General features: G+C 40.3%; 3 protein-coding genes across 10 annotated transcripts in view; 1 reads left to right on the top strand and 2 right to left on the bottom strand.

The window, feature by feature from the left end:
- The window catches only part of septin9a (septin 9a), a 79,392-nt gene that overhangs the window by 23,144 nt on the left and 31,805 nt on the right, over window positions 1-24,443 (top strand). For 4 of the 7 annotated variants that reach the window (XM_005734572.1, XM_005734575.2, XM_005734573.2 and 1 more), the window contains one exon: window positions 9,030-9,746. In XM_005734572.1, coding sequence (XP_005734629.1) covers window positions 9,030-9,746 — 717 coding nt within the window. The other 3 variants (XM_005734571.2, XM_005734576.2, XM_005734574.1) reach the window with 3 other exon arrangements.
- LOC102211874 (uncharacterized) lies at window positions 15,991-18,963 on the bottom strand. The gene is made up of 2 exons (XM_005734568.2): window positions 18,826-18,963; window positions 15,991-17,917 (listed from the first exon to the last, which is right to left on the bottom strand). Exon 2 carries the CDS (start codon window positions 17,914-17,916, stop codon window positions 16,435-16,437), a length of 1,482 nt encoding a protein of 493 aa, XP_005734625.1. The 5' UTR covers window position 17,917; window positions 18,826-18,963; the 3' UTR covers window positions 15,991-16,434.
- LOC102212149 (uncharacterized) overlaps window positions 20,670-24,443 on the bottom strand; it is a 5,640-nt gene continuing 1,866 nt past the window's right edge. For both annotated transcript variants that reach the window (XM_005734569.2, XM_005734570.2), the window contains exon 2: window positions 20,670-23,874. In XM_005734569.2, coding sequence (XP_005734626.1) covers window positions 22,431-23,873 — 1,443 coding nt within the window. In that variant the 5' untranslated portion in view covers window position 23,874 and the 3' untranslated portion in view covers window positions 20,670-22,430. The remainder of the gene's footprint in view (window positions 23,875-24,443) is intronic.

Raw genomic sequence — 24,443 nt, 5'->3', positions numbered from 1 at the left:
TCGCGAGACGTGTTGAGCGAGTGTGTTTTATTCTGAAGTGTGGGAGAGAAATTTGTGCTTTTAAAGTAACTGATTTTTTTTTCTCTTGCTTCTCTTTACAACAAACCCGTGTGACAGAAAAGGCAAAAAATGAAACTATATTTTAAGCGCTCAGGAAGCACGAATTGACCGTACGGCTGCGAGGTGAACACCTGGACCACCTCCCCCCTCTTCCTTTTCATCTCTCTGCCCCTGGCACACAGATTCCCCCTGTCATCTCTCCCCTCCCACTCGTCCTCTGGCTGTGCTTCCCCTTTCCCTCTCTCAGCAGCTTGTCCATTCACAGCTCCCTCTCCTCTTCCCCTTTTCGCCTAACCGGTGGTGGTTACAAGAGGGATGGGTGAGGGTCGGCAGGCCGACATCTCTCCCCCACGAAACCGCTTGCCTGTCTCACTAGATGCCTCCTGTCTCACAGCCATCAGGAACGCATCCACACTTGTCCAGAGCTGCGTCTCTGTCAACACGAGTTTGCTCGTGGTATGTCCTGGGAATCTCTCTGCCTCGCTCTCTTCCTGTCTTTAGGTCTTTAAACCACCGGCTTACACAGTGCAACCGAGCGGAAAGATAAGTGGCGTTCAGAAAACAAGAGGTGTGCTCCAACCATGTAGCTCGAAGTCATGCTTTCAGACGGTCCTCGCTCATGTGTAACACCAGTATAATGGCCTACTGTTGGGGTTGTCAGTGGTGTATGTGTGTGTGTTGTCCGTGGTTGGGCTAACTGTGTGGTAATACCTTTGTGTCACCACCATGCCCCGTGATGTATTGCTCTGTGTGGTTCATTGAGCACAGCATGGCACCGATGCAGCACGGGAGTCCTGTGGGAGCCGATATGTATCAGGGTTGGAAAAATAACTACAAGTTCTCCTCTTACTGTAAGTGATAAGATTTCATTATAATGAGCTCATTTGTTGGTACATTTTTTAACATTGTACTTCACTTGAGAACAGCTTTTGGGCAGTCTGCAATCAAAGGGGGTTTTGATTTGAAATTTGCTGTAAGAGGAACTTTTAAAATCATAAGCAAGGAAACTTTAGACACAGGCATCTCCCCCTTAAAGGTTAGATGATGCTTTTGTCACAAACTCTCCTTAAAGCCAGACTCTGTGACTTTAGAGAGAAAAAGTAACACACTTCTCTGACTGAAAAGATGAATTTTAAAAGCAACACAACACACCCTTTATTCCCTGAGGGGAGTTTAGCTGCCTCAACTTTACTTGGACCAGTGAGATCGAGTCAGCTAGTTTTATTTTAGCATAGTATATTACACCCCGCTTGTATCTCGTAGCCACAGTTTTAGCCTCCCCTGTCTCAGGTTTTACATCATTTTATGATACAAAGACCAGCAGTGGTAGTTTATTACTGTGTAATAAGAGTCTGTTGCCTTTTCTGCAATCTAAAGTGGCACGTGGTGAATGGTGTGCTGCAAGAACTTTTCACTGTAAGCCTCCAAAACAGGCCTGCATCCAAGCTTTTGGTCTTTTCCGGTTAAAAGACACAAGGCTGTGAATGTTTAGGATTTAGGTCAGTTGGGGGTGATTTTAACCACCACAGATCACACCTACAAAGATTGGAAGAAGTTTGGAAAGCTTGCATTTTTCATAGTGATTTCACATCTCTGATTGGGTTTGGACCCATCTTTCCTGGGTTCAGACCTTAAATGCATCCATTGCACTGACTGGTACTGTGACATGAATCAGGAATTTCTCGGTTAAAAGACAGTCAGCCAGTTTAACAGCCAAGTAGTTAGCCAATCGACATGACTAACGCTGTTGTTGAGCTGTTCAAAAGTGTTGCAAGAGGTTTGGGGGAAATCAAACATGCTTAACAGAGTTGAGACGACGTCAAGACTGAACATGGGAACAAAGTGTAATGAGCGCTGTAATAATAGGTTAACTTTACTTTATCTTATGTCAAATATGCTAATTATTAATATGCTGACAAACCCCAGTGCTCTGAGATACCATCTTCGGATTATGTTCTTTGCTTGGATGGGATGGAAAAAGAGTTTGCGCTGTGTAATCCGGACAGTAACAAGATCGTTATATGTATCAGTGTGTGTATCTGCCATGTCACTGGTGCTGGACAGTGAGTGTGATTCAGCCTGCCACGCCCTCGGCTGATGACACCATTGAGAGGCTGAAACAGACAGAGGAGAGGATTTACTCGCCCCTGAGGCTGGTGACCTCAGCTGTGACCTCAGCCTCCCTAACTGACATAGATCATTGACCGGGCCACTGGGCTCCTCTTCTGCGAGCAGATGGAGCACATGCACACAAACAGACACACATTCAATTCAGGGTCATCGCAAGAGATCTGTGCTGTCTTTTCTCTTGGGAAAAGTTGGCTATTTTTCTGTCTCATAGCCAGATATACCGTGATTTAGCGATTTCTGTCTACTACTCTTGTCTCTCTGCATCTCCAAACTGCATGTTAAGGGCATTTGCTTGTCCAATGAGAGGAAATTCCACAGGAGTACATTTCTGCGGTGGGTGAAAATGTCGGGGTAGGCCGGAGAGGAGGAGTGGATCAGAGCACAGCCGGGTTTCTTTTTTTTGTGCATGGGGCCCAGCCTGCATGGCACTTTTTTTTTGTTTTGACAGTCGGTGATAAGACAAAGGAAAATCTTATCTCGAGCTAAGAAAGCAGGCTTTTATAAACAACTGAAAGAAAAGCCTATAGATATATAGTATGCCTGGTATGTAATACAAAAAAAAGGTTAACATTTACAGAATTGATGGGCTTCGTAGTCTCTGTTTCATCGTGTGTGCGGCAGTTTTAACAATCTGTTTCTAAATGAGGCGGCCCACCTTGTTCTGTGGGATAATTCTCGTTAATGGTGACAGAAAGAAATCCGACGAGGAATCATAGCAGGAACTTAAATGCCTGTCAAAATGAAAACAGTCATTATACAGTAAGCCAACTGCCAATTACATGTGGCTTTGGATTTTTTCAGGAACCGTGTTAGTTGGTGCTCTGTAGCCAGCAAAGCGTTGAAACTGTGCTACAAAGAAACAGATACTGTATGCTGGGCTAGTACGATATTGATTGCAAGCATTAAAGCTCAGTAGACACACTAAACAGAGAGTGTGTGAGAGGAAGGAAGTAACTTTCTGACAAAAGGCTGATGAGCCACCCTCAGGAGTCCCCATCCTTATCAGCACTATCAGGCTGCTCTGTATTCACCAGCTCCAACAGGTTTCCTGCTAATGACGCCAACTGCAGGGGTGCTGCTGGAAGCCACAGAGGGTCACTCTGCAGAGCGAACACAGCAGGTCTTTGTTAAGTTTTAAAACTAATCCTAGTTTTTTGTCCCTCCCAGTTGGACATGGCGAGTAAAAAAGCTGCACCTATTCCAACCCCGGGCAAGATCCGAGAGTTATGAACACACTCCATGCTACAGCTAAAAACAGCTAGTCTTCGATGAAAGATTTTCTTTGACTAAAATGTTTTTTTTTCCTGTAAGGGAATGAATAATGTCTTTGACTGAGATTCGTTAAGGACCAAATGATCCCAGCTCTTTCAAAGAAACATTTTAACCTGCAGGCCACCCTGTCTTTAAGAGAGGAGTGCAAAACTCAAGTGCTCGAAAACAGTGCTGTAAATAAAAAATGGGCATGGACAGCAGAATTCACTGTAACTCGTTTGTGTAGGCGTTTGGCTTTGCAGAGTGAAGGGTTATTTATATGCAACCTACAGACATGTGCTTACATACAGTTGTTAATAAAACACAAGAAAAACAACAGCATGCAATGCTGATTGGTTAAAAAATGTGCAGAAGGATGCTATATGTCCCTCAATGTTATCTGCATCTTAGACATTGGGGGCAGGTGGATGAGCATTACTGTTCAGCAGCTGGCTTGTGTCCAGCTGATTCATCCTTCCTACCACTCCCCGCGAGGGGATGGAGGTACTTGTTGGTTCTGGGGCAACAACCATAGGTTTTTCCATACTCTTGGTTTATGTATCTATGTATTTTATGCAGTTTTTCTTACCAGGGTGGTTGGGGATTCATGATTATTTGTCCTGTTATTACATGCATTACTTGGCTGAAAGATGAGCAAAAACACAAGCAAGACTATCCTACACTGTCTTTTCTTATATATATGCTGCCTCTGGTGACAGTAAAAACTACAAGATGTACATAAATGATGGTCTGTAAAACTGTGTAGGACCGATGCACGGCCATGCTGCCCCTTAATGTCACCCAGCGTTTGGCATTTTGAAGCATTTACTTTAACACTTTTGTAGTTTCCATCTTGTTCTTTTGGAGCCAGCAGTGACCAAATTTGGATGAGATGGGGGACTGTGAAATTTGGCAACTGTGGCTCAGATGATAGAGCAGGCTGTCTACCAATTGAAAGGTCGTTCCCAAACTCCTTCAGTTCACATTACCGAAGTTGAATGTGTGTTTTATTGGGTGAATGAGACTTGCGGTACAAATCAAGGCTTTGATGATCACCTGCATAGAAAGACTATAAAATCCTGGTTCATATACCATTTACGTTGTGCCACTTGAAGAATTGGTTAACAAGCTGGGTGTGTGTCTGTACGGGGATATCACATCGATACATACATGCCCAAGTGGCGTAGTGGTTATCATGTTTGCCTGTTACGCCAAAGATCCCTGGTGAAAGACTGAGAGGAGATAGAAACTCAGCCTCGGGGAGGTGGAAGTTAGTGTACTCTTAGTGCCGGTCTCAGGGCCTCCCATGGTGGGAAGGTTGCATCAGGCCGGACATCCGGCGCAAAATCTGTGCCAAATCAAACATGAAGGTTTATCTGCTGTGGCTTCCCCTTGGGAAATAAGAGAGCAGTATCTAGTGCGAAGTAACAGGCTGCTAAAATATCTCTAAAGTTGAATCTAATGTTGTAAATTCTGCTTTAAAGTTGTAAAACTATAGACCTCAGACCTGGCTGCAGCATATCCACTCATTGTCAGCGTAACAGCACTCCGGTTTGACATTACTGAGCAGCTCCATTAACACAATGGGATGTGCCTGACTAGTTGAATATGTTTAAAGTTAGTTAAATATCTCACATGCTACATTTGCATGGAGCCAAGTATTGCTATTGTAGTTGGTTTAAACACCTCAGTAGGACTAGAAAGGTCCAAGCCAAGTAAAATTTCAGGGGAATAAGTGTAACTGATCACATGAAAATTGTAACAGGTAAACAGTTTAACCTGATTTGTCTTTCTTTGTCTGTGTTCTTTCTGCATATGGCAACCTCTGCAAGCTGAAAATTTGGTCTTTGATAACACTGCTTAAGTAGAATAAATACCTGCAACTTCTTCTTGGAACAGGTGATAGATTTCCACCTTCAGGGAGATGATCGTGAAGAAGATAAGATAAGGAAGGTGACCTTATCTTGTGGTGGAAGATGACTGCAGGCCATACTCATCACTTTTTTACGTGCTTTTCTACTTGAATGCGTTGGCACATGAGCGTGTTCAGCTCAAATCCCAATAAGCTGACCCAATCAGAACAATGTCAGGGAGAATGAAAAATATATATAACTGGATTCTTTTTGATGACCTCAGCTGTGTTTCCTGTGACTTCACAAAAAAAGTCTTCAGTTGAAATAAAGTAAATATTGTTTTTGCATTAGCAGGATCTTAATTCGGCAGGAAACAAGGACAGGGACTGCGGGAAGCTGCTGGGAATTGCTAGCAGACCAAACCACCAACTCTTCTGCAGCAACTGTATGATAAAGTAGACAGTATATGCACAGATACAAGGATTATAACTTACCCTCAAGCATGCTGGTACTTTGTCATGTGACTGTCTGTTTGGAGGTATGCTGGTGCTCTAATTAGGTTTTGTCAGCTTGCTCACTGTCAACCTCCAGATGACCAAACTACCTCTCGCTGACCTGTCCAGCTCATCCGCTGTCACGCTCAGAGATGCGTATCGAATGTGGTCCTCAGTCGGTACATGCTATGCTAGAGGAGAAGCGTCATGTGATTTTTCTGGCAGCTTAACTATGTTTCAGTGCACTACATGGATCCAGCCCATGTCTGACCGAGTGTCGGGTGGAAAACATCACGCTTGGCTCAGTGTCTTCCTTATTTGGCAGTTAAGGTTGTGAGAAGGGTTTCCAAGATTAATAGGACTCAGAAACCTGCTTCAAATTCAGCTCAAATGAGAGGTAAAAAGAAGGGGTTGCATTTTGTTCCCCGTTGGGGCTTATCAGTCAATATCTTTGCTCCGTTGGAAGGTATGTGATCAATGCTATCGCCTCAGAGCAGCAGCAGCTTGAAGCCATCACGCATAGGAATACAGCTAATAACGTCACACGCGCTCAACGCCGTTCATGTGTAAACATGCAGGCACATAAGGAGTCACTGAGACACGCAGAAGTAATGGTGCCATCGTCTTCACACCAAAAAAAGGGATTAATCCCCACTGACCGTCAAAACAACAAAAAAACCCCAGTTGTGTTTGCTTTACTCAGCTGTGTTTAAACACACACGCACGCGCACATGCATGCACATCCAGTGAGAGATAACGCAGAGTAACTCAGCTGACAAGGCCACTGTCTCCACAGTGTCTGTGAGGACGTCACTGCGTTGGCTTTGTGTCACCACAGAGTGCACTTTCAGCGCCGTTTCAGGCAAACGGGTCATTACTGTTTATCAAACCAGCAGCCAGATGCAGTTTTAAGTCATCTTTGGCGTCTATTTTGTGCTTACTTTTACTCCTCGGCCTCTATAAACAGAGCGAGTCATGTCCACTAAATTAGCCGCTTCGTTAATGGTTCCCCTCCTTTCCATTTCTGACAAGAAATTCCCACCGCATTCGATTAATTTTAGTATAACTTCAGTGTGACTAGTGTGCCATCTGTGTGCTTGTACTTAAAGAAGAACATCAGGCATTGCTACCCTTTCTTCTGAGAACATTTCAAAGGCCAGTTTTCTCATTATTTCTACACAAAGAGCTTGTTGTCAGACACAGATGAAATGATCGCAGCGATGTATATTTCATGCTTTAGCAACTCAAAAGGTCATTACCGTTGCAGACGACCAGCTAACCCAGCACCTCGTGGTGGGCAGTGTTATTTGTTAGTTTCTTCTCGGTACACGCTGTGATATCAGACACAGAAACCTGCAGAAACATATCGAGGATGTGGAAACACTGAGTTGGGGGAAAGAGAGGATTCTCCCATGCTGGTACTTGGCTCGTCAGCTTTGAAACACGCCAGATGCCTGATCGGGCTCGGGTGTTTATCTGGGACAGGGGCTGTGTTGGTCCAGATTTTAGTGGCTGCTCTTGTCTCTGGGCCGAGCTGAGGTGAGCCAGGTGTCACCATCGACATCTGACATGCAGCTCTCTGCAGTGAGGAAAAAATGCAATTTATCAACCAGTAACAACACAGCTGCTGGTGAAATACTGACTCATTCAAAAGATATGGAAGGGGCTTACTAGTTTGTCAATATACACATTTGGATTTTTCAGAGCAACTTTTGCTCTGTAGCCTTCCTCATCTTTGTTTTCAGGAGCCAGAATTGACTATATTTAGAAGAGAGACTGATGTGCTAAGTCATTGCATAGCTGCATATTTTATTTGTACAACATTTTTATTTACTTATTTTTATTTTATTCTTATGATTTTCTAATATATGTCTTATTGACTTTTTCTTTCTGATCCTTTTGTTGCTGTAACGTGTCTATACCATTAAAATGCTAAAATTCCACTCACCAAAGCAGGATCCAAGTTTCTTTGGCATCTTTTCTTGAACTAACAAAACTTCAAAACATATTACTTGCTAAATTCAAAGTACTCCAAAGGTTCCGAGGCTTAGTTTGGTGTAGAATAAATGGTAATATAACATAAAGTAGATATAAGAAAATATTTCTATATTTCATTTTTAGTTTATTAGTGAGAGTTTTGTTTTAAATAGATCCTTTAATAAAATCTATGGAAGCTTATTTTGACTACTGGGGCAAAATACAAGTAAATCAAAATTTCAGTTTATTATATCATATTTCGACTTAGTAATTCAAACTTCTAAGAAAATCATTGTAAATTGGGAAAAGTTTTATTATGTAAAATAAAAAAATTAATGCAAATTCCAATCTGAATTTTGAGATAATAGCAAAAGGAAATTTTCTCTATGGCAAAAATAAAATAAAAAATAAATAAATTACAAAATCTTGATACTTCCGGTAGAACATACGTCAACGCTTCAGAATTAAGTGTCACGTGATCAATCTGGGCTCTGACGACGTCATCCTGATACGCTGTTCTGGCTACAGGTGCGCGAGGCTCGCAAGAGATGTGTAGGTAGCCGGTTAAACTGAACTCTTTCCTTTCAGTGGCTGGGTGTGAGTGGAAAGCTCGGCAATCCTATTAAAACGTGCTTGGTGGGGAAAAAGAAGTATCTTTATCGAGTGAATTAAACGCCATGTTATCGCGCTATATGAAGCGTGTCAAGTCGAGTAAGATGAGTTTCTTCTGGATTTTCTTTATTTCATTTCAGTGGTTTGTTAGCTAACCAACTCGTTAGCTGATATCCTTAACATTGCGCGCTGCATTTCGTTTAATAACTTATGTTTCCGATAAAATTGATTATTTTCTCTATAGGTTATTGTTCAGCATGTGTTTTTGCTATTATTGTTTAAACCTTTGTTACAGTGGTAAACCTGAGGACTTCCAGGCCTCTAGAGCCTCTGGTTTTTCTGCAGTTTCCCCAGAACTTTTCAGCTTCAAAGAAAAATGTAATGAGTATTTGAAATAAAATTTATGGTCTAAAACTAGGCCATTAAGTACCAGAAATGGATGTAGGCTCTATAGAGTCCTGCTACAGGGTTGGAGAGGAAGTGATGAGCATTATTGTGTCCTCTGGCTCTCATGTTTTCTTCTTTATTTGTGCTTTTACTTTCTTTTTGCTCCATATGATAACACTGTAATGGTGCAACAGTGATTTAAGTCCATATCTGTCAGCTCAGGCTGTTGTTTCTTATGTAACCATGTTTGTTGTTTGTCTTTCAGCGCTGAAACGCTCGTTTGAGGTGGAGGAAGCGGATACATCCACACACCCATCGCCCCTGACTCGCCGGACCACCAACCCCCTCCGCTCATCCACCTCCTCCACATCCAGCCAGCGGAGCTATGACTTGAGCTCCCGCAACTCTGATTACTCCTCCACCAGATCTTCACCCTCTGAGTCCTCCAGTCTACGCTCCCCGAAGACCGGCATGAGGCGCATTGAGTTGTCAGGGGGTCGTAATGCTGATACAGCCTCTTCCCGCCGTGCCGAGATGTCCATTGAAGTCTCCTCCAAGCAGATAGATAGCTCGCCCAGTGCCGGCATCACCCGCTTTGGGCTCAAACGGCCGGAGGTCAGCCTGAGCAACAGGAGCACCTCCCTGGAGAGCTCCTCCAATTCCTTCTCAAGCACCAGTAGCAGGCGAGGGGAGCTGAACATGACGAGGACCCACGAGCCACCCGCCCCTCCCCGGAGGATCGACTCCCAGATGGCCTCAACCCCGGTGTCTAGGATCCCCGAGCCTCCCCAGAGAAGGGCGGAACCCCCGTCGCCCAACCTTAGCCCAGTTGATGTGGCCTTCAAGAGGCCAGAGGTTCCTGTGGAGAACAACGGCCACCAGCCGCCTGCACCCGTCACCCCCCTGCCTTCACCTGCAGAGCACCGGGTGGAGAGGGTGCAGTCGCCTGTCACAGAGGCGTCCGCAAGCCGACCAGCAGACAGTGAGTACCTGCTCAGTTGGTCTTGTTTTCCAAACTAACCCCTGTTTATGATTTATAGAAGTAAACTCCTCAGTGAGATCAAACAGTTTGTTTCTGATTTCTTTGTTTGTTTGAAAGCGCCACCATATCTGATTTTCACTTGTTTCTTCCGCTTGACTGTTTCTTCTTAATTTTATCTTGCAACACATTCATAGTCATGTTAAGAGGAGGCATACAGCTCACAGTCCTTGTGAGCTTGTCATTATAGACTATCTAAATGTAGGTCAGCGAGGGTGATGATGAGAATCCCAGAGCTTCTCCCAGGACAGCGGTTACAAGAAAAGACTCAGGCAAGCGGTTGAATATGTTGGCTCTCCCTGAACTTAAGTTAAAAACTTATAGCACTCACAGTCTGGTTGAAGCCTTTGTAAGTTCAGACAAGCAGGCAGTTGTAGTTAATTTGGTCTGTTATTTTTATAAGATGCATGTGACGCGGGAGGAAGTCTGGTAGCCGCTGTTTTTTGACCTTTGCGTGCGGTTTGTGATTTCTTCTCCTTTTTTTTTTCTTCTATGTATTCTCTGGATTTTTGTGACATAAACTCAGTAGGATATTTGCGCAAGTGAATTTATCCCTGTCTAGACCACTCAGAGGCTTTACTTTTCACCCACAGCTGACTAACCTCTCAGATGTGGTACAGTGATGATGCCAAGCCCAAACTCGAGCGTCAGATGTTTTTCTAGTAACTTGTGCCTTTAAGTATTGGTTTTACTGAGGGAGAAACAGTCACTTTTTGGACTAACCACTCAACCTGACCAGTTCAAGTGTTTGATGTTGATCATAACATGATTTGATGGAGGACTTTTTAATTTGCTTGACCATTTTTGAGCAATCGATCAGGGGAAAGTGATGACAGAGGTTGGTTAGGCAGCTCATCCAGCATGTTGGTTCATACCCAAAGATGACACATTACTGCCTTTGAACTTTTTCTTATGTTCTTTTCCTTTCATCACATTATCAGGGAGAATTTAGCGCTACAGTAACACTTTCCCAAAAACTAAATGTGGATTTCCATGAGGCACTTTCTGGATATGCCTCATCATTAATGGATTAATTAAACATAATGTTTAAGGTTAACCTATGACCTTTTCTTTACTGCCACTCTCAAGTCGAACTGCTCCCCCCCCCCTTCGATATGTTTGTTTAACCCTGTGCTTTAATAATAAATGTCAGCCTTTGAAGTGTCTGTTTTCAGTTTTTGAACTGTCATTGTATGCTTTGGGTTTTTTTTAGTTTTTTAGTTTTAATATTCTTCTTGGCTCTTGGTTTAAATGGAAGAAAGCATGTGTATTTGTGCAGGACGTTTTTTGTTTTTCAGTTTATCGCTTATTTTGGTTGTTTGCTTTCCTATCTTGTCTAACTAAAACAGCGCATCGCTATACTGGTATGTGTGTGTGTGTGCCTTTGCTATCTGGAGACAGCTGTGCTCATAGGTTGCTGTCACTGCTTAAGTAGCATGCAGGCGTAGGCGGCTGGGAGGTGGTACATTCCAAATCTGGAGGTCATAAAACATTTTACATAAAAATAGAAAGCCTCCAATTTCCACTTTTTAACATGGTGTCTCGCCTGTTTTTGACTCTGTCCACTGTTTTTCCCTTGCAGGCAGCTAGAGATTTATTTTGGTTGTCCTTCTACCTAAAGATATAAAAGACCTTTAAAACTTTTGTTTCTTAGATACCAGCATTGTTGTATCATTGAGCACATGTGCATTCTAATTATGTAAAATAAGCAAGGAAACGGGAGAGGATTAGATCTCAGCTTCTGCCACATTTGGCTCAGATTACACACTTCCTGCTCAGCCATGCATGTGGTGGGAGGCCCTGCAAGAAGCTTGGGAAGCTTCCAGCAGTGAGCAGATAGGAGGCGGAGAAAGAGTCTAGAGTTTGTGGACAAGAAGGAAAGAGAGAGCCAAATGCATGGAGATGTGAAGCGTGGATAGAGACGATGTGCTTCCTGTAGTTTGTCTGCAGGGAGAAAACAATATGAGAAAAGCCCACTTTGGCATCCCGTCATTTGGAAATAAATCTAAACAGTTAGACCACACTGGTTCAACATCGTGCCCAAAACCAGATTTTAATTACCATTTTCTCAACAACTCCACACAGCTTTGATGCAGGCCAAGCATTTGTTTTTGTTGGTAAATATTTTGACTTATTTTGGAAGGGGAAAAGGGGAATGTTTTCAGTTTGTTTACTTCTGTTGCCGCCTATGTCAGGGTCTGCATCCAGTTGGGTGTCAGTGTTTTTTCTGAGACCCATTAGATTATTACTTAAAGCCTCTTCTGATTTATATGAAGTGGGACGTACTCACCTTCGGGTGTCAGCTCATGTATGTACATGCCATGAGCGCATACATTCATCCTTGTGTGGATGACGAGGGTTAAGAATGCCTCACGCCCAGGGGAGAGTGACTGATGGACATGCTGATAGGTGATAAGAAGTTTTGTGGTGGCTGTTCGAGAGCACAGGAGGTAGTAATGACATGCTTTGTGTCGGCTGATTTGTCGCCTGTAACGATGAGCAGCTGTATTCAGTCTCAAGCAGGATGTGATCTCATGTTTACCCACAGAGAGACACACACATGCACACTCATTGTGTACATAGCTCAGTTTCCTGTTCCTGGCCTTGACCTTGATTTGTTTTGTCATGGATGCTGCGATACATATTGCAGAGTCAGTCAAATAGGCTTTGTTTTGCATAAACTTAATATGAAAAAAAGAATTGCAGTATTTCCAGATTTAGATTCAGTTTGTGGGTTGGGATGTCTGTTTGCATGCAGTTTCTCCTGCAAGTTTTATTTGCAAAGGGCGTTATGAAAAATATCTGGGAAATTAGTCAGCTGCTCTCACCGTGCATATTAATGAATGATAGCGAGGATTGCCACAACAACAGTAGGCACCTTTTCAGAGAACCAGCTGCTATGGAAAACTTGACAGGAAGTGGGTTTGCTAACACATTTGCAGGACTTAAAATTTGAAATAGTAATCTAAAGAAACTCTGTATGTAGTGGAAGTGTGTTCAGCATGTATGCTTTGCTCCCTGATTCACAAACAGCTCAATGTAAAGGGGCAGTTCATAAGATTTCTTTTTTTATTGTCAATGCAGGCATCTTTACATGGACAAAGGGATGATCACAGTTCAAGGCAAGGCAATACAGAGTCTGTCCTATAAATTTGTATCTGCTGCTTATATAGCGCAAAAGAAAATACAGTGAGTATGTGTTTCATGTGGAAGGACTGTGTAAGAAAAAAGAAATGCACATAAATGCAATAGAATTCAAACTGTGGATGCAAAACAATGCACCCCTCAGTAATGTGTTTTTGAGGGGGATACTGATTCTAAGTTTAAATATCACATTTATCTGTTGATGATGATGCCTGCAGCCATAAACAAACCACAGAAGTATCTTTACACGGATCTGTTAGAGGTTTTGCGACATAAATTGATATTTAACAATTTAAAACCTGTTGGAGCTCTATGATTAACTAACTATTGCATGCAAATTCATTTTCTATATGGCTCAAAGCCAGTTTCTCCTTACTTTACTGCAATTTCTTGCTGTTGACATACAGCACACAGCTGCGTAGACCTTATATAGGATGTTGATTTATTGGTCTGTTTCTCAGAGAAGAAAACGATGGAAGACCAAGGCTTGAAATCCCTTTAAACCTGCTGCTCTGTGATTGTCATACATTAGTTTAGCCACTGTGATGCATACAAACAACAAAATAATATCACCACTGGTATTTCCTGTCTTTTTGCTTTAAAAAATGATAAATAGCATTATTTAAAAATTATAAGTGGTTAAGTAACAATTTTAATCAGTGCATATAACATTTGGTGTATTTTAAATTTTACACCATTCATTTTTATTTATTCATTTATTTATTTATTTTTTGTGCCTCCGGTCTTCTTTGGATGCCTCACTCTGACAGCAGCGAGTTTGTATAAGTGTCTTTTAAAATGCATTAACCTAATGAGAAGAATTTTCACATCAGATTATGCATAAATACTAGAAAGTTTGAAAGGAGAAAAAGCACAAGAAAAGTTTGAAGATATTCTGTTATATGCTCTTATATAATCTACTATTTTAGATTGTCTGCTGTGTCTTGCCTCCTGCCATTGATTTACTTGCATTTCCTGCTACATTTTTTTTGCTTTTCTCAGGCCATCCTCTGCTTTTTAAAGGCAACCTCAGTCCAGCTCATTCACACTACCACAGGTCATTTTAAATTAAACTTAAGTAGTCAAAAACTTCGTAGTACAGGTGTTTAAAAATAAGTTAATAACCTGTGGTTCACAAAGCCATTTTTAGGCCAGAATTAAGTATGTCATACCGTGGCGTGATGCAATTCGGCATTTAAAAAAAACAGGGCAAGTTATTGTTTTATTTGGCTGGATGCATTCGTTTGTTATGATTGACATTTAGATCTTCCCCCAAAAAATCTAAAATAGAAACATTGTAGAAATATAGATATCTCCATGTCCTGGCTGCACGTCACACATTCATTGTGTAGCATTGAGCTTAACAGCTTGCACTTCAGCAAGCAGCTTGAGGTGAATTAGTTTAATTTCTCTGCACAAACAGCACATAAAAACATATTGAAAAAATAGCAATACCGTATTAGGATTTTTACACAACTGTTAATTTACAAAAAAAGCTGTTTTGGATGCATGTTTTAAGGCACTAATATTGTGTCGACCTAAATAAAATATAAAATTTGTTATATTTGCTGATTTTAAGGTTGCTTAAAGAATGCCCCAGTGCATTAAAGAATGCACTGGGGCGTGAATTTAGGACAGTAATGACACATTAGGCAGTTTTTGCTTTATTATGTGTTTAGTTTTATGTAATGTGGTTGAAAGGATGTACAAAGAGGAAGTATGAAAGCGAATCCACAGCAGCTTTATTTTTGGATATTGGGTGGTTTTTTTTTGTTGCTTGTGTGTGTCTGTGTGTGTCTGTGTGTCTGTGTTGTATATATTTTATATAAACACCTATACGTTTTGAATTTGCATAATTTCATTTACAAAAATGAAACCTGTTAATGTTGTTAGCAAAACTAAATTAACGAATGTGCATGGATTAGGTGTCATTAATCGATTACTGATTCTTCCTAATCTGAATCACCTCAAGTCATAGCAGAAATTGATGCTCTTCTGCTTTCTTCTTACAAAATGGTGGAAGTAGCTGATCAAATGTGTCAGCTTTCAGACTTTTAGAGACGGAACAAATAAGTGTCTGTTTGTCATTAAAACTTGGCTCTGGTCTGTCCACTAGAGAGTTCTTTGTACTACTATTTTTGCAAAGCTGAGCCTGCAACACTTTTAATGATGAGTCATTATCTTATGATCTTTTGGGTCTTGTGTTGGCCCTCTGAGTGCTATCCTCTTTTCACCGCATTAAAACAGTATTTATCTCTTTCACTCAAGCATAAAGGCCTTTTGATAGTTCTGCCTGGGACTTGGCTAGAAACGACGACTTGTGCATGTCACAAGGGATGGAAAGGATTTATCCCTGACCCCCCAAAAACGTCTTGTGATTAGAAAAAAGAGAAACACCTGTCTCTGTAATTATGCACATCTAACTTTTAGAAAAAAACTTCGGTTTAACAAACACAATTTTTGAGTCTTTTTCACAAGATGTTCTTCATTAAACTTTAGACCCACTTACAGCTTAACACACATGACATTTATTCATTCAGGCAATTCATATTTTTGCAATCTTGTGCAAACAGCTGAGACAGAGGTGCGGCTTGTTTGACTAGATATGCTGGAGCATTGAAAAGCCTTTGCAGGGCAGCACTTTATCATGAACGATAAGGCCGTTACAGAAGACTTTGTACAGTTTTTTAAAATGCATTTACACACTAGGACCTTTAATCCCAGCAGGTGATATCCAGGCCAGTCTGCGGCATGTCTCCGTATAGGCGAGGTCTGCAGGATTTTAGCTTGAACCCTCAAGAGTCAAACCTTAGTGCCACATTGCTGTAAAGGGGTCATCAACATAAGCATGTCATACACAGTTGAAATCAGTCTTTACAAAAAGCATTTTCGATAAAGGAAGAAAAAATAATACAAACACAGAATACATTCAAAATGTAGAGGCAAAATGTCGCACACACCAGCAAATCTTTTGGAGACGCACAGAAGCCATTGTGTCCGTTTTCCATTAGGTAAAAAAAAAAATCAGTCACATTAATCTCGTTACATACATATAAAAAATTAACACTGATCCCATGGATTTCTTCCTTTTTCCATAAATGGACATTTAACACTGCTCTGTGATTATGGGCTGATGAATACATTGTTTCTGATTGACTCAAACCCAGTTCATCACTGCTTTACAAAAACTTCTGGCCACATGAAGTACAGCACATTAGTACCAGTATCTCTGCAATGAGCTCTTACAGGCTCATGTCTGTTTTCAGCAGAATACAGCATAGAGATGAAGGACCTGAAATACCTTTACATCTACTACTATATGATTGTTTTTACTAAAAATCTACCTTTAAATATACAGTACGGACATCACTAGTCTGGTATCTTATTTTGCCTTTTTTTATTTAATAAAAATCATTCAGCTATTATTTGAAAGGGCGTATGTACAGGTTAATTTAATATTTCTATCTTAAATTTTGTTTCAATATCTTTATTCCCCCCAGGGTGAGGTTCTTGCTTTCTCAATTTCATCCTGCATAATGAAGCGTGCTTGCACTCCTGGGGCGATTGTCATACCTGACTTGTACTCATACATATCATAAAACATGTCCTGAAAATCAGTGTTTTCTTTGAATTTTGTTGCCCACTGCCACTGCCACCATTCATGGTTTTTTGTGGCTTTATTTTCAGAACTATAGAAGCCTACCCATGCCTTTTTAAATTCAGACGTCCAGTTATGGAAAGACTCATTTACTATTAAGCGAGCGCAAGCCTTGCCGTCTTTTGCAAAGAGTTGCAGGTTAGCATCATAACCTGGTATTTTCACAGCCCTGGGGTTTTTAAACTCACTGCCTCTGTCTATCTCATCTCCTAATGATTTCCAGAAGCAACATACAGTCCTGACCTCATGCAGTCGTGCTTGAAGGCCTTCATTCAGGGGTACTGATGTATCATAAATGCCCGACTCTCTGTTCCCAATAGATTTATAAGTGAGAGCGTCCTCTTCCTGATCATTCTTGTAAAGTGCCACCATCACACCTTCTTTAAGAAGATGTCTAGGAACATCGCTCCAAATAATTCTGGCATTTCCCTTTTTTCCAGTTGTCACCTTCAGTCTTATCTCATCTCTATGATCCACTTGAATTTGTGCAAACATTCCAACAGGATTATTATGCCTGCTCTCTGGGATATTGATCACAAAATCAGTTTGTGTGTTCCTTCTTGGTGCTGGCTGAGGTCTGTTGTTGCGTTTGTGAGTGGAATATTTCTCCTGGATCACAATAAACAAAAACAGCCCAAGACAAGCAAGCTCACCCCATGTGTTTCTTATCTGCCATAGTTGGGAATCATCAGCACTGCTTCCAAAGCGGTCTCTGAGATACGTCAGTGAGCTCATGTCATTTTCTTCCACAGAAAACTCTCTGATCTCCGTCAGCAGATTGGTAGTCACCTGATATGTATGCTCTGGATTATACCTCGTGCCCTGATTTTCAGATTGCTCATAATGCTGTGTGATATACACTTGATCGATCCTTTGTGAAGTTTGGCGTCCCACGTTCTGCTCTCTGACCCTGAATATGATCCTGTCCCTGTTTCTCGCTGGGTACTCCGCCCGTGGGTGGATGACATAATATGGCATTGGCAGCGATGTTTGTTGATTGATGTTGCCAACAGTGTAGTATCGGTATCCCCTCGGCAGTGGGTCTAACACCCTCTCGTAGTTTCCGTAATGATGTGAGCCGAAGTCTCCACTATTTGGCTCAAAGGTCAGCAGGATGATGTTGTTGTTGTCGATGTCAATTTCATTAGCAAACCAGTGGAGCAACAGGAGGCTGTGTTTGGGCACCGTTTGTCCAAAGTCGATTGACTTTAGATCACTGATTGAATTCAGTGCCCGTTTTCCAGCTAACACAGAGGTTAGGGTCAGGAGGAGAGCCACACAGCAGCTCGTGATTCTTCCTGTCTTCAACATCCTGTAGAGAGATTTAAGAGTTGGTGGTTTCATTATTCATCTAGACTCTACATCCTCACCTTACACTTGTTCATATTTTGATGATCTTTTTCCTGGTGGTCTTTAAACATTAGACATGTTCATATAAACAGTGAAACAGGTTTTGCCAGTTATCTTTCCTTTGGCTAATCCCATAATGCAGTGTTGACTTAGGTTAACATGAGGATCGTGTCTCAGTGTGTTTTTCATGAGCCAGATCATTTGGTTAAACAACAGGAGTGCGCTTTCCTGGCTCGTCATTGAGTACAAATTCTGTTTTTGCTTTTGCTTTTTTTTAAAAATTAAGCCAGAAAGTTTTGAACCAAGCTTTATATGTGGGCTCATGAACTACTGGAATTATTGAATTTAACTGCATGAGTAAACCTGAAATTTTTTATTTTTTTTTACAAACATGAATTTGAAAACATTAACACCAATGTCTGTATTATTTTTAATACTGAACATACTTGGCTGTTTGCTACAATTCTAATGACAGTGTTCCTCATGCAATGTTTATGATAACTGTCTTTGTCAAATGAATAAATGATCCACAACACAAGCTGCTACAAAGTGCTCTGTAGACTATCAGTGTAATAAAGACCATTAGAACCGGTGAATTGCATAACATCCTGCTTCAAATAGAGAAAATGATTCTGTGGGTCAATAAAGCTGTAGAAAGTGAGGTAAATATTAATTGTGTGGTTGTCTTTTATGATAAAGGATATATTAGAAGTACATAATGCTACAAAAGACTGTCAATGTTCAATTTTTGTACCTTACTACATACAATACTAAAATAACGTGAGAAGCAGAGAAGCCTTCACAAATAAAATCTAGAGTTAATCAGTCACAAATTCATTCAAAATCCCACCAAAAAGTAAGAGGACTTACCTGCGTTAGTCTGTTGCTGTCATGTGTCTGAGCTCTTTGTTTGTGTAGGAGCAGAGGTAACTCCCTTTAGGTTGCTGTTTCCGTGTAAATGAAACCAAAGCAGCCAGCAAGGCTGGTACTAACAGGAAGTTGTCTGCATGAAACCACCTCCTGTAATAGCGAGCAACAGAATACTGTTTCAGCATTTTAGCTGGGTTTACAGCCACGCTTCTAGATACAAACACTGATTATTTGTCATTTTTAAGAGCAGGTTTAGGATGAAGTGTGTGACTGTTGGGAGAGCGACTGAGACAAATTTGGTTAAATATTAGTCAGTATTGCCTGAAGCCTTATCAAGTCTATCAGGTCTTTGTAAGTACTTTTCTATGCATGTGTCACAACTCTTGACCGCCTAGAGTGGATTGAAATACTTGCACGTCAGTGTCTTAATATTTATTCACTTTTTTAATATATGTATGTGTATGTGGAATACTAGCCTCAAACACTTGACTTCTCTTTTTTTTTTTTCTTCTTCTTCTTTTTTGGTCGTTTGCCATCATTAGGCAACAGAAAGAGTCACTTGGTTACCTGCTATTTGTTATTCACTATGTTGTGAAACATGGAAGACGTGCAACGAACGAAATCCCAGAAGGATTTAAAGCAAGTGAATCATACATTGTTTTTAGGTCAGTAGGTCACCGGGACACTGTTTTGTCTTTTTTTTTTTTTTTTTTTTTTTTAATTTGTTTAGTTTATGTTTGAGAGAATATAATATATCTAACACAAACATAATGACACTTCTGCTTCAAGGCAGGTACGGGTTAATACACTTAGCTCAGTAATTATATTACATTTACAATGTTGTCTTTACTTGCGTTGCAAAAGTTCTTCAGTTATCTGCATATTGAATGGATAGAGCGGATAAAAGAAATGGATGTGAATTCATTTCGTGTGTTTGAGAAGCAAAATGGAACAGACATGCATTTCATACACCACAGGGTAAACTGCACCCATGTCAGAAACAATCGCATTATGCTATTAACACATCATCAGCTCTTTGCAAGCATCTGAACAGATGACATGATAACACACAGCTAGCCAATAACACATCGTGATCATAAAGTTGACTCTATGCTGACCCCAGTCCAGCAGCCAGAGCCTGGTCATATAGAGTAGGCACTGATGAGCCTTACATTCTACGCATCTGCTTGTTTGTGTTTCTAAAGTTGGTTATGACACATCACAAAATAACCATTGCACACTTGAAAAAATGGTTTAATGAACACACACTTTTCAAGATGACAGAAGAAATACAAAAAACATCTATAAAATGCATGTCTTATTCAAGATTCATCGATCAGAGCAATTGTCCTTTTTTCTTACAAATCTGTGGCGAGCAACTACATCATACACAGTAAGCACAATTTTATGTAGTTCAAATGCTAAAAAGATATTTAGAAATCCCAAACATTTCATTACAAGCATTCTATGCAAGATTTAGGAAGCAAATCCATACAGCACAAAGTAAAATTAAATAGATGGCTGCAAAGCGTACAATGTAACAACTCCTGCTGGATTTTTGTTTCCATGTTTAATTAAACATCCTGCTGGTGGTCGGGGCCTTTTCTTGGTGAACAGCAAGGCGACTATAGCTTGGTTCAGTTGATATCTAGAGCATGTTGTGTCTCTTTGTGTTATGTACTGGTTTGAAGGCAAGGCAGTGTGCTAATGTGTTTAAATATCAGCGTTTACTCAACAGTCATTCAAAGTATTTTACGAAATTGGATTAAAATAACTTTATTTTTGAAGAAAATATATGTATTAAAAATGAATTGATGAATGAACAGAAAAGTATGATTAAAATTTAAAAATGTTAAAAAAATATATAACACCGATTTAAAAACATATGTAAATATAGTGTAAAACAGGTAAACAATGATAGTAAATATCATTGAACACCTTTTTAATGAGAGCAGTTTATGTGATGTGACATTGATGAAATCCTGATTGGAAAATTTCATAGTAGAAATTTGTTTTCAAGCAGTTACTTAATCGTAATACGTAATCTTGCCAATAAATGGAAGATTTGAAATAGGCCAATAATTACTAATGGCCTCACTATCTGAATTTGTCCTTTTTGAAAAATACAGTCTTCACTGATGCAGAAGAAATACCAGGAAAAAACGTTCAGGAGCTAAGGTGCTGAAAAAAGTAAAAACTTGCTAGTAGTGTATCAAGACAGCAAGTAAGAATAATGATGTAACAGGATTCTGTAGTCGGTAACAGTCAATTCTAACAGAGAAGCTCGATTTAAACTATGTGCTGATGTTGATTTTAGTTAAATTAGTCCTTGCACACATATGTTGGAGAAGCCCTGATTCCAAAGGTGCTATCTCATGGTTGTGTTGTTTCCTTGTGTTGCAGCCTGCAATAGGTTATTTAGGTTAGAGTTGTAGCTTTTCAGAGGCCTGTACTATGAAGCAAGTTCTACACACCCAGGGTATCTTTCTGTTATTTGGATTTACTTACTCTAACATCAGCAATTGAATAAACAGTTACACGAAGCTATTTATCAACTCATTAACTCCAGGGTTTCCCCTGCATGTTCACATAAAACGGTTGGTCAGATGCTGCCAACACCAATCTAAAAGGGGTGTTTCACGGGTCATATGACTCGTCCTCCACACAAAATGATCCCTACGAGTGTTGCTATCACAGACCTTATCAGATGATGATAAATGTTGATCAAAATTATGCAAAGAACATAAACTGTAAAATGCTGTTGCAAAAAGGATGAGAGAAACTCATTAATCTTGTGACTTAGTGCATTGAGTGGTAAAGTAAACATTTTAATTCACATTAATTATTTTATGGCTGAGTGCATGCTCTGTGCTGTTGATTATTTCTAAGGTGATGGATGCACATTACAGCTGTAGATGCATTTGAACATTAAAACTTACTGTCCCACAGGCTAATAAAGGAGATGTTGAAATGACTTCAGTTTGTCTGCAGATCAAAGTGACTTTGATTTGTTGAATAGGTATTCTTGGTGTTTTTCTTTTTGTGTCCCAGTGGCTGTATTATAAGATTTAGCAGCATTTAAAGTGAAGTATAAAAACATTTATACAATTTTATTTTATTTATTTTTTCAATGTTACTATGTTTACAGATTTTTAATCACCATTTGATAATGTCTGGTTTAGGTTGCGTAGGGATCATTTTGTGTATATGATCCATGAAATGCTCCTTTGAGATCAATCAGATGCTAAGACCACCCTTTTCATGTGAAAGAAGCTGGGAGTTAACTTGGCAAGTTGATAAACAGCTTCGTATGACTGTATCCTGATCACCATTGAATCCAGGTAATTGAAAGATACTCTGGGTTTGCTTCATAGTATAGGGCCAGGCCTCTTGACAACAATAAACAACAACCATATGTTTATAATGTCCCATAGCTGGTAATCATGATTGTTTCTTCAAAAGTGGTCTCTAGAAACCTTTCTGATCACTCTTAAGAGGCTGGTAATGACCTGAAATTAAAATCTGCTGCTAACACTTGTCTCTACTTTCTTTCTTTGGCTTTTTAAAAATCATTATTCAATCAGTATTTAAAGGAGTAAATTTCTTCATTCAGCCCAGGGTGAGGTTCTTGCTTTCTCTATTTCATCCTGCAGTATGAAGCGTGCTTGCACTCCCGGGGCAATTGTCATACCTGACTCGTACTCGTATACATTATAATTGTCCTGAGACTTGTTTTCTTTGAATTTTGTTGCCCATTGCCATTGCCACCGTTCATAGTTTTTTGTGGCATTATTTTCAGAGCTATAGAAACCTACCCATGCGTTTTTAAATTCAGACTTCCAGTTATGGAAAGACTTTGTCACTGTTAAGCGAGCACAAGCCTTGCCGTCATTTGCAAAGAGTTGCAGGTTTGCATTGTATCCTGTTATATTCACAGCTTTGGGGGTTTTAAACTCACTGCCTCTGTCTATCTCCTGTCCTACTGAAATCCAGAAGAAAAATCGAGTCCTAACCTCATGCAGTCGTACCTGAAGGCCTTCATTCAGGGGTACTGATGTATCATAACTGCCTGACGATATGTTCTCAATACATTTAGAAGTCAGGGCTTTCTCTTCCTGATTATTCTGGTAAAGTGCCACCATCACATTTCGTTTAAGAAGGTCACTATGAACATTGCTCCAAATAATTCTGGCGTTTCCACTTTTGCCTGTTGTCACCTTCAGTTTTATCCCATTTCTATGATCCACTTGATTTTTTGCAGACATCCCAGAAGTGACATTTTGCCTGCTCTCAAAATCAGGTTGTGTGTTCCTTCTTGGTGCTGGCTGACGTCTGCTGTTGTGTTTGTGAGAGGAATACTTTTCTGGGATCACAATAAACAAAAACAGTCCAAGACAAGCAAGCTCATCCCAGATATCCATAATTTCCCATAGCTGGGAATCATCAGCACTGCTTCCAAAGTGGTCTCTGAGAGACCTCATTGAGTTGATGTTATTGCGGTCCAAGGAAAACTTTCTGATCGCTCTTAGGAGGCAGACGGTGACTGGATATGTATGTTGTGGATCATAATCTGTCCCTTGATCTTCATATGTCTCATAATGCTGTGTGATATAGACTTGGTCTATTATCCGTGCTGCATTCTGCTGCCTGACTCTAATTATAATGCGAACCCTGTTACTGTCCTCAATGTCAGACTCCGCGACATAATCTGGAAGTTCCAGAGATGCATCTTGGTAGCTATTACCAACAGTGTAGTATCGGTATCCCCTTGGCAGTGGGTCTAACAGCTCTTCATCGTTGCGATAATAATGTGAGCCATAATCACCACTGTTTGGGTCAAAGGTCAGCAGGATATCATCATTGTTGTTAATGTCAATTTCATTGGCAAACCAGTGGAGCAAACGGAGGCTGTACTCAGGCACAGACTGGCCAAAGCCTACCGTCTTCAGGTCACTGATTGAATTGAGCGCTCGTCTTACAGCTGACACAGAGGAGAGGGTCAGGAGGAGAGCCACACAGCAGCTGATTTGTCCTGATATCTTCAACATCCTGTAGAGATTTAAGAAGTTACTGGTTTCATTATTCATCTCTGCATCTTTACCTTACATTTGTTCATATTTTCCCAGTGGTCTTTAAACATTAGACATGTGTCCATATGAACCCTGCAGTAAGCTTTGCTAGTTATTGTGTGTGTGTGTCTGGGTGTGTGTACGTTTTGATCTTTCCTGGTCCTTAAGTACAAGTTTGTCTGCTTCTAATTAAACCAGAACGTTTTGTCCTGACGTTTGTTTTAGAGATGGCACGATACCACTTTTTTATGTCCGATACCGATATCATAAATTTGGATATCTGCCGATACCGATATGAATCCGATATAGTGTTTTTTAATCAACAAAACTGTTTTGTTTTTTTTTTAATATCTTGCTGCAATTTGTACAAGTTCATACTCAAGTTTAAAACAACAACTACACTAAAGCTATTCTGTTATACCTGTATGTTAAAAAAAAGTGTATATATATGTGTATATAGTGTGTGTGTGTGTGTGTGTGTGTGTGTATATGTGTATATGTGTATATATGTGTGTGTGTGTGTGTGTGTGTGTATATATTTTTTTATTT

Source organism: Pundamilia nyererei, unplaced genomic scaffold, assembly GCF_000239375.1.
Source record: "Pundamilia nyererei isolate P.nyererei 1_Seehausen unplaced genomic scaffold, PunNye1.0 scaffold00059, whole genome shotgun sequence".
NCBI lineage: Eukaryota > Metazoa > Chordata > Actinopteri > Cichliformes > Cichlidae > Pundamilia > Pundamilia nyererei.
This window is presented reverse-complemented; position numbering and strand designations above follow the sequence as displayed.

Coding starts and splice junctions, on each gene's coding strand:
- LOC102211874 (XM_005734568.2), bottom strand. CDS start 17,916: ATGTTGAAGACAGGAAGAATCACGAGCTGCTGTGTGGCTCTCCTCCTG.